This window comes from Sclerotinia sclerotiorum, genomic scaffold (genome assembly GCF_000146945.2).
Source record: "Sclerotinia sclerotiorum 1980 UF-70 scaffold_4 genomic scaffold, whole genome shotgun sequence".
NCBI classification, from domain to species: domain Eukaryota; kingdom Fungi; phylum Ascomycota; class Leotiomycetes; order Helotiales; family Sclerotiniaceae; genus Sclerotinia; species Sclerotinia sclerotiorum.
Window position 1 is genome coordinate 1082221 of NW_001820832.1, and position 17539 is coordinate 1099759.

At 41.7% G+C, this 17539-nt stretch overlaps 8 protein-coding genes across 8 annotated transcripts; 6 read left to right on the forward strand and 2 right to left on the reverse strand.

The window, feature by feature from the left end:
- Positions 1–2384: 2384 nt before the first annotated feature.
- SS1G_03503 (predicted protein) lies at positions 2385–2504 on the forward strand (the record flags this gene model as incomplete). The annotated part of the gene is made up of 1 exon (XM_001595364.1): positions 2385–2504. The coding sequence occupies one exon, from the start codon at positions 2385–2387 to the stop codon at positions 2502–2504; it is 120 nt and encodes a 39-aa protein (XP_001595414.1).
- Positions 2505–4949: 2445 nt separating this feature from the next.
- SS1G_03504 (predicted protein) lies at positions 4950–5834 on the forward strand (the record flags this gene model as incomplete). The annotated part of the gene is made up of 4 exons (XM_001595365.1): positions 4950–5122; positions 5422–5489; positions 5537–5725; positions 5818–5834. 4 exons carry the CDS (start codon positions 4950–4952, stop codon positions 5832–5834), a joined length of 447 nt encoding a protein of 148 aa, XP_001595415.1.
- Positions 5835–7471: 1637 nt separating this feature from the next.
- SS1G_03505 (hypothetical protein) lies at positions 7472–9196 on the forward strand (the record flags this gene model as incomplete). Its single annotated transcript, XM_001595366.1, has 3 exons — positions 7472–7788; positions 7862–8877; positions 9009–9196. The coding sequence occupies 3 exons, from the start codon at positions 7472–7474 to the stop codon at positions 9194–9196; spliced, it is 1521 nt and encodes a 506-aa protein (XP_001595416.1).
- A 394-nt stretch (positions 9197–9590) lies between these two features.
- SS1G_03506 (predicted protein) lies at positions 9591–10601 on the reverse strand (the record flags this gene model as incomplete). Its single annotated transcript, XM_001595367.1, has 3 exons — positions 9591–9844; positions 10055–10343; positions 10398–10601. The coding sequence occupies 3 exons, from the start codon at positions 10599–10601 to the stop codon at positions 9591–9593; spliced, it is 747 nt and encodes a 248-aa protein (XP_001595417.1).
- A 596-nt stretch (positions 10602–11197) lies between these two features.
- On the reverse strand, positions 11198–11448 carry SS1G_03507 (predicted protein; the record flags this gene model as incomplete). The annotated part of the gene is made up of 2 exons (XM_001595368.1): positions 11198–11338; positions 11380–11448. 2 exons carry the CDS (start codon positions 11446–11448, stop codon positions 11198–11200), a joined length of 210 nt encoding a protein of 69 aa, XP_001595418.1.
- A 329-nt stretch (positions 11449–11777) lies between these two features.
- SS1G_03508 (predicted protein) lies at positions 11778–13235 on the forward strand (the record flags this gene model as incomplete). Its single annotated transcript, XM_001595369.1, has 1 exon — positions 11778–13235. The coding sequence occupies one exon, from the start codon at positions 11778–11780 to the stop codon at positions 13233–13235; it is 1458 nt and encodes a 485-aa protein (XP_001595419.1).
- A 2417-nt stretch (positions 13236–15652) lies between these two features.
- On the forward strand, positions 15653–15895 carry SS1G_03509 (predicted protein; the record flags this gene model as incomplete). Its single annotated transcript, XM_001595370.1, has 1 exon — positions 15653–15895. One exon carries the CDS (start codon positions 15653–15655, stop codon positions 15893–15895), a length of 243 nt encoding a protein of 80 aa, XP_001595420.1.
- An 828-nt stretch (positions 15896–16723) lies between these two features.
- On the forward strand, positions 16724–17175 carry SS1G_03510 (hypothetical protein; the record flags this gene model as incomplete). The annotated part of the gene is made up of 2 exons (XM_001595371.1): positions 16724–16777; positions 17101–17175. 2 exons carry the CDS (start codon positions 16724–16726, stop codon positions 17173–17175), a joined length of 129 nt encoding a protein of 42 aa, XP_001595421.1.
- Between the last annotated feature and the right edge of the window lie 364 nt (positions 17176–17539).

Genomic DNA, 17539 nt, shown 5'->3' on the forward strand with positions numbered 1-17539 from the left:
CGGTGATCAATAATTTTAATTTTCTGCCAACGGTCCTCTGCGGAAGCAAGGATTGCAATTACACCCGTTTGTTCTTCAGATCCTTGTCGTCGATTGCAGAAAAAAGCTTGATTCACACAGCTAGGTTGTTGTAGGCTTGTAGCCGTCAACAAATGACGAGTGCAGTGCAGGGCTTCTCTTTTAGAAACTGGGATGATTGAAATGTTCGTCCAGATGTCTGGAAACTTTGGGGATTTAAAGTTATGAGGCCAGCAAGGTCAAGGGCTCAAAGTAAAGAGGGCTGAAATTGAGGGGAAAGTAGGGATGAATTGGGACGATTAGATGAAGAGGAAAAAGCCTTAGAAGTTGTGTGTAGCTTCAACCTTGAATGGAAATGGAGATGGAAGGTGTCAGGATCATGGGTAATTAAGTCTTGGTGAAGAGTGGATGGCAAGGGAAAGAAGTAGTAGATGTGTCCCAGTCCTAGCCCCAGGAAGAGTCATCAATAGGTACTCGAGTATCTGGATTCTGGACTACTATCTGGACTACTAAACTAAAACAGAAAGCACGAGAGAAGTGGACAGGCTACGGCATCAACGAGCAAGTCATAGATTTGCAACTTACTCATACTTGTTCTTATTCTTTCCAATTAGCGTTACTACCACCACTACCAACAAGCGAATTTAACCTATTCTGTTAAAGGGCTCGAAAGTAGCCGGCACGAATCGTTGGAATTGGGTGCACACCCATCGATCAAACCAAAATTGAGGCCCTACCAATTCCTCTTGAGAAAATGGTGTAATCCAATCAACAGTTGATATTGGCGAAGATCTATTATTACTATCGCAAGAATTGAACTTTCAATAAAGTTTTATTACACAGGACCGTACGGAGTACTATGCAAAATAAGTATACAAATGCAAGATTGAAACCACTCTCCAAAGCTAAACCTTTTCTAGTATCAAACCCAATATTTCGATCACTCCGCCCCTCAGAAGTTTGGACCTTTCTTGAATTAATAATACCGGTGATAAGATAAATAAGGCATGAACGGTTCCAGTATGAACTGCATATAGTACTCCAATTTACAAAAAAGCCACAATCAAAACCGACTCCGAAACAAATGTGTTTGATTGCCCAAGCGGCTCGACTCTTCCAATCCAAAAGGACGCGCAACTTTGCATCGGAGGTACTTCCTATTCAGTCGCTCAAGGACGATCGACAACAGTAGGATTTTGAAAATGCTAATAGCTGTGGGTAGGTCGTACGAGATGGCATAAAAATGCTGGAATTGCCATCCTTGGCGTACAGTGGTGGCATTTCGTCCGTTGGGTCCGAAATAAGTTTTATCATGTTGATGTTGTATGAATTGCGTATAATGGGTTCAGTCAGACTTCAAAGCACATGATAAACAATTCGTTGCAGATGGATAATACATGTCCTGAGAAAAGGATTTTGGCGATGAAGAGGGAGAAGTTCTTTATTTTATCCGTTTTTACCCTCGATCTACTCTACACTAAAAAAATTTGCCCTTCTCTAGAGCTTTACCAAATTATTACCTAGACTAGAAAAAGGCTAATGAATACTTAGTGGAAGCTCTAATTTCTAAGCCGTTAGTTTTTTCAATGCCAATGACTCCGGAGGCCGGTAAATGCATCGAGTCCATGGCTTATTCAGCCATTTGCAGAATTAGAGAAGAAATGAGTTAAGAAAAACCAGTTGTACAAAATGACGGTGAAGCTATTACGGTCGGTAATCGCACGACGCCTAGTTCTCCCTCGCTCAATGAAATGCCGAAAGTTAAGATATGATGAAGGGGGAAGTGCAATTTCATCACAGCTTTCGGTCTTTCCGTCCGCCAATGACAGTGGTTGTTGAGTCCGCTATCTTTACGAACTCGCATTTCCACCCACTACAAAATCTCATTTACTTTCCTTCTTGGGACTTCTTTTTCAAGTGCGTGTGGACATGCCTTCCAGCTTCCGGTTCAGCTGCATGACCAATCAATACCCCAGTGATAACCGTTTTACCCGGGAGCGTAAAACAAGTCCTTCTACTCCGTACCTCCATCAGCAGGTATTTCGAGGCTTGAAACTAGAAAATTTGAACGCTCGTTCAAGATGGATTTGGAATTCACGACATAATTGACAGATGTTGAGGCTCATACCAAGTGACGTTGGAAAGATGGATCTTGATAGCCATTAAGTTTATTTTAACCCATGGTAGATTTCCAGGCTGAAGAGCCCAGTACCGGCATCGTGAACCATTCGTGGGGTGCCTGCGTTGGGGTTGTAGACCCTCAAGGTCTTTGAAGAGCCTTGCACGTTGTCTCTTGCCCTGCTGCCTCGGAGAATTAGACCGCTGTAAAAATGAAACTGCCCTCGAGGATGTCATCTCGCACCAACATGACATGTCAGAGCGGGAGGGAGGGGGGCCACGGTACACTTCTCGAATCTTGGGGAATGGCGATCTTGGTTCTTGCAATCTTTACACACCCACAAAATGAATACACCACTACAGTCTAGCTGTCCTATCGGACGTAAAGTGAACATTATCGCCGCAACTGCGCTGATATCATCTCAATGATCATCCATTCAAAATGAACTTTTGGGACTCAGGTCCGATGCAATCCTGCCACCGAGGGTTTTTTTCTTTTCCATGTGCCCCTGTGGCACGTAATCACACAAAGTAACGTTTGGACTCATTAACCACAGACCCAATAGCAGTAAAGAAATCTTTCAAAATTTCAAAAAAGTCGCGCATCGCCCGAAACCTCACGGCAAAAGTTCCTACTATGTGGAGAAAAACATCCCGTCATTTCTTCAACGCCAATTCTCATTGCATATCCTTACATGAGATTAATTGACGATTTGGTTTGTGCGCTTGCATGGGCAATTTATCACCAGGATCGAGAAAAGTTGCTGGGCTGTTGCTGGAGGACGCCACAGCACCCTGAAAAGACTTTCCTTTGAATCCATCCCCTGTTAGGCGTGTTTAAGACAGAAACAAACCGTTGCACACTTTCATTTTTACCAGCCCCTGTTTGACAGCTTCTAATTCCTTGTCGACATTAATGCTTGCTTGCACTTAGATTAGTGCCCAGTGCCCACATGGGAAAATGTCAATATCAACCTCATGGCAAATATGCATGGGATGATGGGACACACTTTGTACCTTACAGCGAACTAAAATCATGTGAGTTTGCATCGAATTTGGAGTCACGATAATGATGAATGGCGAACGTTGGACAATCGGACTCTCCAAAGTACAAGTAACCTACTACCTGGGCCACGGGAATCACATTCTGTATCTAGCCGTTCAAACGAAAAGTAGGGTCACCACCAGACCCGAGTAAGTCAGGAAAAGTTCTAAGGTTTCTGGCAAGTCCCGTGGCGAACAGACTCTATGTTACCTCAATGCATTACTCGACATATTATTTGTTATTTGCCAGATAACACTATTCTCTTATTTCTTACGTAGTACTTCCCAAGTCTTCAATCTCTGATAAAGAAAGACCGAGATGAGCAATACGATGGATTATCAAATGAAATAAGCCTTTGTAAAGTTATAGCCAGATGGGAAATGCCGTATCATCATATCATCACTCTATTATTACTTTTAGCGATAGAACATCAGGTTAGAATGCATCCGAACACGAGCTATTTTCGGTGATTGAAAAGGACTAATAGATTTGGTGAAGATCAAACAGTTTCTATTTCAGATTGCGGGATCATGGTCGACCCAAACTCCACAAGAACACAAGAGCAAATAGATTGTGATGAGCGACAGATAGGGATATGTCGCGAAACCAAAATGATTCTGACGACGTTTTGAAAAAGCCTAAAAGTAAAGCGTCTCGAGATGGCTGGAACTAATTTCAACGTCCGCATGATTCGCGGAATGAAATCCTCACCTACTGTTATGTAGCTTATCCAAGATTGAAGGTATCGTCAATGGCTTACTCCCATCCTGCTTTTCCGCATTTTTACGTACGGTAGCAAGCACTTATGGCTTTTTGAGATATTTCCGATACTGAATCCTAGACATTCGGTTGAGGGGAAGCTGATCCGAATGTAACTCCCAAGCATTACGGAAGACTTACGAGAGCCCTTAATGCATACCTTAATCTCACCCGCCTCATCTAAATCACCAGTCAAAGATACAAAAATGCAAAAACCTCATTTCTCATCAGTGCTCCAATGAACTGGCACGGCTGGAATGAAAGACTCCACCATTTCCCTATCTACTCCGTACAGTGATAATCAAAATCTACTTCCAGGCAACAGACGGGGCTCAATCTTGAGTTTACTCCCTGAATTTCCACCCCCACATACATGTTCCCACATACCAAGTTCTAGACCTTCCTTTTTACGATATGCTTTGTCTACAACAGCTCACCTACAGAGTCACAAGGCGGCAGTTACGCTTGATCTGGTAAACAAATGATTTTATTAATCTAATTCTCATGCTTCATGCATAAAAGAAATCCACACGGGACATGATCAAGAAACGATTAAAACGATCGAATAATTGTTACCGTTCTGGTGATAGTTCTCCACAAAATAAATCCTCACGACCATTCAAAGTTTCAAAGCGATGCTTTTCCTTCTGATGAAAGGAAAAAGAAAATACACTGCCACGTCGAGAGTTGCTCCGAGACATCCGGATAATCCAGCTCATGATCTCAAAATATGCGAGTGAAAATCTCCTACTGGCTCTACTAAAGCAAACTCAAAAGGCAGCAATGTAAACTCACATGATCTTACACCTCCCATACGCCGACGGCCAGGTTCCGCGCACCAATGAAACACAAGTACAGCCTTATATGTCGTTCCTGATATACCCTCCTTGACGAGCAAGTCCCGATCTCAGCACACATGCAATGAAACGCCTGGAACGAATGAGCATCTCCCAATAGCATCTTTGATGTAAAATGGATGATGCTGATATATACGTATTACGATATCAGAATGATCAAAGGTAGCACCATCTTGGCTGCAGCTTATCGCGTTTCTGTACAAGTACAGTCAGCAGTAGTACTCGACATGAATACCACCACACGATGTATCGCCGAATCGCCACACACCATCGGCTTATCACCAACCATCTCGCAGTTGCTCAAATCTAAAAGGGATTACGCCACGTGCTGTGCCTCTTCTCAGCATGAGATATTTTCCCCTTCTGTTTTTCTCAGCTTGCGGTCCCCGGGCCTTGGGAAATAATCCATTGGCAAAATTGGGAGTAGTGCGCAGCGCAATGAAATCCTACTCTCTCTCTTCTTCTCTTTTTGCTTCCCTTTCTCCTGCAGCATGCATGTGCTGACACGGAAGGATTCGTGACCCGCAGGACCGAGCAAGCCACAATATAAAATTTGATAGAAACATTACTCACTCTGGAAAATCGGAAATCAATATCATTTTAGAAAAATAATAACAGTTTTAGGAAAAAGACGGAGGTTTTCGCAACCGAAAAGAACGAGCGGATGAACTACTGGCTGGGGAATGATACCGGTAGCTTTGATTAGCTTAGCTCGGGGGAAAAAAAAGAAATCAAACAGAAACAGAAGCAGAAAACAGCATCCCGTTTACCGCGTTTGGAAAACTGGCTAATGCTGCTGCGAGTTTGGGCTGCAGTGGTCCTCTCACTTGCATCAAATCTCTCCAAGACGACTTCCGAATTGTTGGTAATCAGCATTGCATCGCTTCGACTCGCATCGCATCATCAAACGAAACGAGGAGAAGGTTTGGTAGGTATCTACAAATCATTCATATCGCACTTCATCCCCTTCGCATCTTTCACCGCTTTGGGTACTATACATACAATACAACGAATGTTAAGAATTATCTCCTTCGTAAACGGTGCCAATAATCACTCACGCATATTAATTAAATAAACAAATCAATCAATCGTGCCAATACCTCATACATACATAGAATAATAAATAAGATAGTTATCATAATGAGAAAAATAATCGGTGAAGCATTTATTCACACTGCCTGCACAGTGATGAAAGAAGAATACAATCCAAACTAGGCATGCAGCACGAATGTCGTGTTATCTAGGTTTACTAATAGCTTATCCAAATGCACGCATAAGAAAATAAGGAAATCCTAAAAATAATACCTTGGTATCTCGTTCCTTGGATCCATCATCCATCCCTTGGTTACGGATGTACATACCGGCTATGGTTATCGGGGTAGCTGTGCTATGGTATGGTATGGTATCATATCGTAGGTATCTAGGTATATCTTGCTCCTACTCCTACTCCTTCCTGCTCTCCTGCTCCTCAAGCCAAAAGCTAGAAACGAGAAACGAGAAACGAGAAGATCAGATGGAGCACACGAATCACGGATCATGAAATACATTTGAATTCTATGCATATATATATACATGTAGCGAAAAAATGCAAAAGCAGTGAAAAAATGCAATGCAAGGAAATGCAATGTAGTGATATATAGAACCATACCTAGGTAGGTACTGAAAAATACACACACAGAAAATAAGCAAATTCCAGTACTAGTAGCAAGATAGATATGCTGTGAAGTTACAGCACATGTTATTATTTATCGAGACGGGATGGGATGCAGGAAGCCGTTTGGATGGGTGAGTAAATCGGCGACTGGGCTATTGGATGTTTGAATTTTTGGTTTTTTCTTTTAGAGTAATGTTTTTTTTTTTTTTCATGGGGATAGAGTGACTGTACCAGTTTTGTCTTGCAGTCTCTCTTTTCTCTTTTCTGGATGGGCTTTACCCTTTGCTTGGGTCGCTCGCTCCGCTGGGAGAATTTTACCTTGGTGACGAGCTGATGGGTGAGAGAGAGACAGACAGGCATGCTTTATATGGTGCGGATTCTCGGGTTCGTTGTGATCACGTGGTTTTTGTTTATGTTGGGATGGGATTTACGGGTCGCGGAGATCGTGATGATTTGGGTGCTTTTTGTATTGCTTGTTCTGTCGTGAATATTACTTAATATTCACTTACTTATACATCAGATTTACTATACATCATTGTCTACCTACATTACGCGTATAGATTTAACCATGATATTGATGCTCTCTCTAATCGCGCAAACAGACTAAATATCACGACATTGGCCAAAATAGGAAGGTTTCCGTGTCACATCATCTTTTTTATCCAAAGATATACGATGAATTAACCTCTATTACGCTTCAATGGATGTAAAAGTCGGTGTTTTGCTCCTTTTTGAATGTTGAGGTTCTTGATATCATGATATGTGGTTGGTTCCCAATCTCAAGTGAGGGGAAACTGGGTATTTTAGCCATGAAATTCTATGGATATTATGTGCAGATTTTGGTTTTTGGAAGTAGATCTTATTTGGAATATGATTTTGTTGAATTTTCACAATGCCATGTCTCTCGAGTCTGTGATGAATTTGTTTTAAAGTCTTGAGATCTACGTGAATGATTTGCTGGAAGTTATTTGTGGTAATTGCAATAAGTACTTGCGATTAAATCTATATTATCAATTGCAAATGGCAACCACAATTGATGATGAGAAGCAAGTAACGTCTTCTCCAGCGAGATCAACAAATGAAGTTGTAGATGATGCATCACCAGCTGTTTCAACGCACTTAGATGATAACTATGCTTTGTACGAAAATGCTAGGGATATCGAGGTTGATCCTCAAGAAGCAAAGAGGGTGCTTAGGAAGATTGATATACGGCTTATGCCTATTCTCTTCGTTACATATATGTTGCAATATCTAGATAAGAATTCTATCAACTTCTCAAGTGTATATGGATTGCAGAAAGGAACGCATTTAGTTGGACAACAGTATTCCTGGCTAAGGTAAGATTATCACCTGCATTGTTTTTACATTTCATACTTTTCACAGAGTATATTAAACTAATGATCTAAATAGCTCAATCTTCTACTTCGGCTATCTATTCTTTCAATTTCCATCAGGCTACTTTCTCCAGCGTCTACCTATCGGGAAATTCCTCTCCCTAACCACCATCTCCTGGGGAGTAATCCTCATCACAACCCCAGCATGCGTCTCCTTCGGCGGAATAGCAACCAACCGCTTCCTGCTCGGTGCCGTCGAAGCTACCGTAAACCCCGGCTTCGTCCTCCTAATGTCCATGTGGTACACCTCCGCCGAACAACCCCTCCGCCTCGAAACCTACTACTGCACCAACGGCATCGCAACCATGTTCGGCGGACTCATCGGCTACGCCATCGGTCACATTACCACCGGCCTCCCAAAATGGATGTACGTCTTCCTAATCTTCGGCGCCCTCTCCATCTTCTGGGGAATCATCTCCCTCCTCATCCTCCCAGACCTCCCCTCCACCGCCAAATTCCTCACACCGCACGAACGACTCATCGCCATCAACCGCGTAGCGTCCAATCGTCAAGGCGTAAAAAACCATTACTTCCAACCCTACCAAGCCTGGCAAACTCTCCAGGATCCCAAAACATGGATCCTATTCGTCATGGCTGTCGGTGCACAGATTCCCAATTCCGCTCTTACTTCCTTCACATCTATTATTGTTAAAACATTCGGTTTCGATACCCTCGGTACACAATACCTGCAAATTCCCGGAGGAGCAGTACAATTCCTCGCTTTGATAGCGGGAGGTTATATATGTACTAAATTCCCGCGTAATTCTCGCTGCATCACGATGATTGTTGCTAATACGATATGTATTCTCGGATCAGGATTATTGGTTGGTCTTCCAAGTAGTAATAAGTGGGGACGCTTAGTAGCGTTGTGGTTGTGCTATTTTCAGGGTTTGGGTTTTAGTATGAGTCTTACGATGGTGACTAGTAATATTGCGGGATACACGAAGAAACAGTTGACGGCGGCGGTGCTTTTCACGGGGTATTGTGTCGGGAATATTATTGGACCGCAGACTTTTATTGCGGCGGAAGCTCGTGAGTTTTTTTTTTACTCTTTTAGGTTCACTGCTTCTTGCTGTTTCTTTTGTCATTTTTGTTGGTATTTGTTGACCGAGGAACTAACTCCAATTAAGCGCGTTATCATTCCGCTTATATAGCAATGCTAGTGGGATACTCGGTTAAATTGGCAATGGTCGTCGTATTATATATTTATATGTATACAAGTAATAAGAAAAGAGATGCAGAGCAAGCGGTTAGAGGAGAAGTGAGTGAAGAAGAAGCGAGAGAGGCGGTGGAGAAGGGAATGATGGATATGACGGAGATAGATAATAAGGGGTTTAGATATATTTTGTAGGTATGAGGTTATGAGGTATAAATTTAAATAATGTATGTTTGAATGTGTGAATTCATGAGTGAACGTGCTGGTGGCTCGAGTATTTTTGATAGGGGTATTTGGTTGTATAAAGGTGACTATCGTATAGAAGGGCAGAATATATGCGCAAGTCCCTCGTAATTTCCTCATGTGCATATCCGGCATTATAGTTATCAATTGTGGACAGTCACTACTTTATTGGCTAGTGATACTGCTGGAATGTCTTCTGCTCCTGGAATTTTGTATGTCAGATAACCAAAGCCATTATAGCACAGCTACGAGCTCTGATGTTACGGAGTTCAGTTGATAAATTGAATAAATCTACCTTTTTTCTCAACAAATTAACCTCAAGACATGAATCAGGCCAAGAGTGTCTTCACACATTGCCCAGCTCTTGCGGCTCCGTGGGAGCGGTGGCAACTCTCTCCTCTGTATCTGTACTACTACTAATACGTCTTAAAATCCCATTGCGAAATTGCCAGTGACTGTCAAAATTCCACCGAGATAGCGCATCAGGGTGATTTGCTAAATATTCATGCAAATACCCATCGATGATTTCAGACTCTGACCGTTCTTCCTTGCTATGAAACCATCCTAATACAACATACATCCCACCAGAGAGATATAATCCTATGAAGTAGAATATGAACACATTTCTGGCATCAGTAGATGATTCTGTCGAATCTAACTTACGAATCCAAAACTTTCCTAGATAAATTCCTAGCGCGATAAGAAGCAAACAAAGCGAGCCCGAGAGTAACATCTGAGGAGCCGAAAGTGTAATGACGGATAGGGGACTCGGAATAAAACATTGTCTTTCAAAATCCTTCTTAAACTCACGAACATCCGAAATCCTCGGGGTGTACTCATCCGGTTCGCAAGGATCAAGTTCGAGTCCAATTTCGATGGAAAAGATTCGATTGATTGCCTGTTTTCTTCCTCGAATCCAGTTGCGAACATCCTTTGCTTTGATCAATCGACCAAGAATTCTTTGCTGCGCCACAGAATAGTACACCGCAACCAAGGCAAAAGTTAAACTCATGACAAAACTAGACTTTGCTATCCAATGCGTCTGGTTCAGTGATTCCAACGACAAGCCCGTAATAGCTATTTGAGCAACGATTGCAGCCTTTTCTTTTATCAGCACGTATCAGATATAGACTTGATGATAAAAGAAGCTCACAGCTACGGCAATCATAGTGCATTCATCACATGCCATCTTTTTGAATGCTAAAGCATCTTCATCCTGTAATTGGCCGATGATTCGCGCTTGCAAAAGCCAGATTGTGCGGTTTCCATATATCTGGAGTGATATAGATCCAATTCCGTACCATTTCCATTGTTGAGCGGTAGGCAGAAGCCTGCGTATTGTCCCAAATGGAAACATGGTATGTGTCTAGAGATTGAAGAAGAGGTAGAGCTCGTGAGTGGTAAATTCTACACTTTCTCTAAAAAGATGATAACCTTTAAAGCTGATGAAGATCTAGAAAGGGCGTCGATGTCTTATGGAGATATATAGATGTGGGGTTGAATCTTACGCAATGTTGCACAACATAATGAGCACAGCCATGTACGTACTAGATGAGTTCAAAAATATAATGATTCTAGGCATCTAATCTAGTAGATTTAAGGCGCATAAATGTAGATCAGAATTAGAGGAATATATGCGAGCAAGAAATTTCACAATGGACTCTCAACACATATATTTGAACATTATAACTACTTCTTTGGACGAAATTTGAGTTCAACGCATACTACCCCCGTCATATCTTTCTATCAGTGAAATCCTCAAATTTTAGAACGCAGAGTTGCGTCATATGCTGATCTCGCTGCCGACCCCTTTATTCATGTCCCGCTTTGATCCGAACTTTTCACCTCAAGAACTTTGGATGTTATTCTCCCCTTGGTCAGGTAAAGTTGGATAAAAATCGGAACGATACTGCAAAATTAATATGTATGCATATTTTTTGAGTTTGGTTAGAATTATGCCATCAGATTAAAGGTAATGAAGGTACGGTCGCTACGGCACTTCACAATGTTTCCACTAGCGAGATGTCGCTCATTAGGATTACTCATGATGTTTCTTGGAGCTATAGCCGTGACTGCGACAGGTTGGATACGGTTCTGTTATTTAAGTGATAACAATATCAAAACGAGGTACATACATATTCTGCTGATAAATGATTGAGTACGGAACCAAAATGAAGAAGACTAGTCTTTACCGAGACGGCCATTTGAGCACGGCACTACCGTAAGGCAATAATAGTGCCAGAAAGAAGGGATACGGCCTCCTTAAAGCTTGTTATATGAGGACCGTACAACCATACGTATGGTCGCCGTATCGAAATGACATAGAAAAGCTCTGATAAGCTTAATTATCGAGAATGATACGGCCATGGAAGGTTAAGGGCCCAAAAACACCGCATGTCAACCTGGGAGTATATATATACTGCTCATCCTCCCACTAAAACTTACATTCTCTCAACACATGAGTTCTGCATCTACAAATACTACAACATCACATCACCAACTACCAAAGAAAACCATTGACATCTTCATCGCCATGAGCTCTTCATCTGCAGAAGATGCCACGAGCGTCGCCCAATCAAATTATTCACCTGTTCATGCCTCAGGGTTGACATTTACCTTGAGATACCATCTTAAGAACCCACGCAATCTTGAAAACCCAGGGAAGGCACTTGCTCCTCCAAGCTTCTCTTCAGAAAATGATTCCGTTGTTTCTAATACTGATACTAGTGGTGGAGCTATAAGTTATTCTGCGCAGGCTTCGCAACGCAGCTTTGAAGCAGATATCACAGGCCAGAATAGTGATGGTGAAAAATCAGCTCCCGCCACGGAGGATGATTATGATGGGGATGAGAGCATGAATGATGACTCTGAGTCCATGATTATTGGTGCTCAACGCGAACATACTCTAGGGGACACCTTCATAGAATGTCGTAACTGTGGAGATATTTTTGACTACTCACGATATGCCCTGTGGATACCTGGCTACCAGCGAAATTTACGGCGATCTCTTCGAATGCCATATGAAGACACACATCCTCAGATAGTTAGATGTCCAGGATGCGACGCTGAGAACTGCATGGCCTGTGAGAAACGTCCTCATGAACATTCCTGTTTCTATGAGCATGCTCATGTCGTATGGCATGCTTTGTGCTCCGTCGACGATGCCATTGTTCAACATCGGAAGGTGTCTCCATACGAAAAAGACGACAAGAACCTTGATGCCGCGGTTGTAAAAGCCCTAAACATCCTCCTCGAACAGATACCGAAAGATTCTAAAGTCTCTCTCGACTATTCTGACCTCATCCGAAAGACTCTGTTGCTAGATCAGGTAGCATTCACAATTGGAAATATGACTGCCGAAAATCGGTTCGACACTATTTGCCTACAATCTTGGTCATTCATCCACATGCTATCTGAGCGCAAGAATCTCTTCGGATTGTTGATGGAAGACCGCCTTCAGCTCTCGAGAGACTTATCTCCCGGTGTCAGAATCTTGGGATTCCCAGTTGCCTTCTTCCCTGTTGAATTGACTTTCGACGCTGACCGATATGCCCCCCTGACCTACAATATATGGTCCCTCATTCGCCATAACTACAAGTCTGCACATGAGTATCTGTCTGGGGATACTGAACTAAATGATAAATGGCCGGCTGTGCAATTAGCACGAAATATTGTTCAACTCCATGATGATTTGAAGAAGCAACCACAGCCATCTGAGCTCACCCTTTTTATGCAAGCTCAGCAATTACAATCTTTTTCGGCACGTCTTGAAGAGATGCATCGAGTTAGTGGCACAAAATACGGAGCTGTAAAGGAGAACATCAGAGCTGTACGATCTCCATGGCTGGTCAAGAAGCGGGGTCAGGATGATGAGAATGATGATGAGAATACTGGAGGCAAGAGAAGAAAGACTACTAATCAGGGAAAAAATTTAGGAAATGGAAATGACTGGACCGCAAGCAAAAGTGGGGGATGGTGGAAGATTGCCTAGTTGGAGAGAGATTGATTTGATGTAGGATCAGGACCTGAATGTTTGGAAAAAGGTTGAAAACTGAGAAATTGGTGTGATAACTTCAAAGAATGGCGGGGGATATAAGATTTTTTGCAAGAGAATAGAGAATAGATAAGTTGGAAAGGAATATTGCAAAGAAGACATCGGATTGGAATTTGGGATTATTTTTATGAAGGAAATTTCAAAGATAAGGGACCTTACTGTTTGGCTGGTGTCTAGGATTCATAGAAGAACTATATCATGCTAGATAGCTAAATAAAAGTCTTATTAACATGAAAACTCTTCCCAAAATCCAAGGAAGTGTGGATAAATATTCTCTCGAATATCAAACTGTAGTCCGATATCGTCGACGACTCTAAATTTTTGACACTAGCAAATTCACTATCACACCTTGACTGCATCTTCTTTTACTGATAACTAGGATTTTGAAAAAGCTCAAAGTAATATATCCTATCTAAGACACTTCAGGATTATATGGTAAGGTAACAAATCTTATTCATCTAAATAGGTACGAAACAACATGTCCGCAGCATGAAAAACAATCTACAATGAAAACTCACACAATCTGACTAGTGAATATTTCATATTTCAAGAATAAAAATCGCTTGAGACGATTATGGCCCTCAGTTCTCAACTAGAGGTGATACTGTGATAGACCTCACAATAATCTTCCTATGCTTGAGATTTCAGAAATTGGACATCGGAAACTGGTTCGGAAGATTTAGTTTGAGATTCTGGAAATTCTACTTGGATATTCCAGTTTATATATATTCCAATATTGGATACGTAGAGTCACTTCATCTCCTATGGCTTTTCTTGGGAATAGGATGAGAGCTGGGGCTGAATAAAGCTTTGAAGATCAATGAAAGTGAATTAATTGTTGGGCAGCATGAGGTGCTTTTAGGGGTAACTGTACAATGGGCTTTAATTAACACAATTAATGATTATCTGAATCAAGAAACATGGAAACATCAATGTACTACCATGAATGTGCTATTAATAATTCGGTAATTCTACACGTCTATCATGTATGAGATGCATTTGGTACCCTAAATGATGATAGTAATGACCATATACATTTCTTCAGCAGAAGAACTTGCAACAGCTTAGCAAGATGGGTTGTGACACAACAGTAGAAAAAATCCTCAGTAACCTACCAAAGCACAAATGATGTCGGAGTATCTACATTGACTGTGAATCAGATGTCAGGATCTGAAGCTAGTCTTGACGAAAGTATATGCCCTGATTCCTGAGTGATTCCACACACCTAAAAATACATATCTTAGACTCCGATAACTTTCGATAATGCAAACTAAAAGACATAACATATACGGGGTTTTATTGCCATTGAAATACATCAACTACCGCGTTGAATAGTGATAGTGATAGAGGGGATCTTCAAAATAAGTGGGACTTCAACACTTGAAAACTACATGGTACAACAAATGATGTTAAGCTTGCCAAAGCCACGATCTTCATTACTCTTATCCTCGTAGAGCCTATATCCAACTGATGTCGACCAATATAACGCTATTTTTACTTGAGATTGGATTTCTCACGCTTCCGCCTCGCTTTCCTCGTGGTCTGTATTCTAGAACTCACAGTAATCAGATCGAAAATGCAGAAGGCAAGTGAGGACAGAAGTGGAAACTTCAATCAACAAAAACATCAACCTGTATGATACAGACGCCATACAAGCGATCCATCTACATTCGGAGTTGGATTCTCATAAGCATCTGCTAAAGAGTCCGGGAAATCGCGTACCTATGGCGCTGGGAGAGATTGTGGTGGTTTGATTGGTATGTTCCCAACTATTAAAACTAATGCTGCATCAAATAGATCTTTTCCAACTAGGTCTGAGTTCGGTATACGTAAAGAAGAAAGGTATTTGAACCGTATTGCGCTTTTATGTGGGCTGTGAATGGAAACTTGGTAGAGCATAGGTAGTTCTGAACTTTTCGAGAGTAGGTTATTCATAATGACTCCACTAAAAATATATTCACAAGGATGTTCTCTTGTGAGAGGACAATGAGACGCGCTACTGAATGGAAATATTATATGGAAATAATGTTTATGGTACTCCACAGTCATGTCCCATCCAGCCAACTGTGCTAAACGGTTTGATGAACAATAGCTTGCACAATATTTAATTTGGAGTGATTCAGATATACTTATCTGAAAGCCCAAAATTTCAACAAACACAGTATAATTTTACAAACCATACACCGAAACACAATATTACATCCTGATAAGATAACAGTAAACACACAGTATCATCTAACAGTCAAACCACATCATATAAAACGAAAACAGGACCAAAAAATTTAACTCAACCGGTCAAACACTCAAAACTCTCCAACCGAAGAAACAAAACAAAACAATAAAAACTAGTCAAGATGTCTTCACCTGATACACCAGGAAACATAGAAGGCTTGCTTAGGAGAAAGGGCGACCTTAATCCAATGAACTGGGGGTTCAAGGTTGACGACAAGATTTTGGATCACCCAAAAATTGGCTTGATCAAGACTGATGTGTCTAAGCCTAAGGACGATGGGAAGTGTAAGAGCTGCGTGAAGAAGCAGGAGAAGGCGAAGAAAAAGGAGAAAAATGGCGATGCTGGTGGTTGTGTGGTATCTTAAGCGGACGGAAACAGCTTGCAGAGGGTGGGGTGAAAGGTATCGTGGTGATGTTGGTCGATTGAGGACATTAATCGGGATTGTTTGTGGTAATGGGAGGAACGGGCGAATGAGATGACTTAATTATCTCTGGGCGGTGCTGCATAGGGATGGAAAGGTTGAGGTGCACCTGTGGGTTTTTGGGAGATGTTACCAAGTTATTGTATAAAATAGTGGGCTATTTGGCCCTTTTTTGTGGCGAAGATATATTCCAGTGTCAATAGACACCAAGGATATGAAAAATACACGCTGTTTTCACGAATACTCATACGTGATCCAAATATTTCCATCGTCCCATCCGTGCTGGTGGCCATGATCTTACGGCAAATCGTAGCGTGGGAAGAATTATAAGTCCGTGATGTTGATGATCGTTGAAGTTGATATGGGCCACATTGCACATGGCTAATCTAATAAATCGTAAGTGTCTTGTAATACAGTCGGTCAGGACCCTATCGGTAGATCCTCCCATGGCAGCGAGTAAACCTGAACCGAGGAGATATTAGTGTTTTGTTCGTGAATAATCTCCGTGCCATCAAGGCAACAAATTATGGGACAGTCTAGGTTCATTTTTTGATCTGCAAGCGTGCCAGTGAAAGTTTCACAATCCACCTCCTAGATAGATTCGAATCATGGTGAAATATAAATAGCATTCTGTTCTCTATGTTAGACTCAATTCTCAGAAGTTATACATACAATCTTTGTGTTGCTATCTTTAGTTCCCCCAACCAAGTAAGCAGTGAAGTATTGTCCGTCAAAACACCCTCGCCAGCAAACCTTCAGAATCTATTCAATATGTCCGTCGCAAGTGTGTGCAAACTCGGAACTTGTCCACTCGAATATGGAATGGTACATTACCAGCCTACTCTATTTGGAAGTGTATTTTACCTCGTAATATTTGCTGCTCTTCTTATAATCTATGTCATCCAGTTACGGCACTGGAATGCATGGAGTTTTTCGTACTGTATGTTAAGTGGACTGGCCCTTGAACTAGTCGGTTATCTTGGCAGAATTCAGATGCATTGCGACCCTTTTGCTCCAAATCCGTTCTTGGCGTACGTGTTCCAGTTTTCTTCAGCGGGTGTATCTTGCTGAATTAAAAAACAGTATTTGATATGTATAACAATTGCGCCAGTCTTCTTCACAGCATCAATATATATCTTAGTCGCTAGGCTAAGCTTCCCGGTCGTCGGTTCAATCCTGTTTATCTTGATTGTGGGAGAGTACGCTTTGAAAGTAAAGAGTGAAGTAGTCGGAGACAGGCAGCCCATTGGGCGGCAGACAAAGGAAATATGAGAAAAGATGAAAGAAAAAAGGAATATCTTTGCTATGTATGAACAGTCAGGGTGTCCAAGTTCACTTCAATGCGTCATCCCCACTGTCCTCCTCATATCTTCTCTACTGGTCCCATCATCCTCCAATAAATTATTCTCAAAAAGCAACTAACCTTGCCACCATGTTTTTATAGGTCCGGCGACAGCACCATGCTCATCCTCATCCGTTTGATATTCCGTGTGGCCGAGCTGGCTTGGGCTTCCAGTCGAAGCTTGCCAATTAAAAGATCACTTTCATGATACTTGAGAACACTGTCTTGATATTGGCTACCACAGC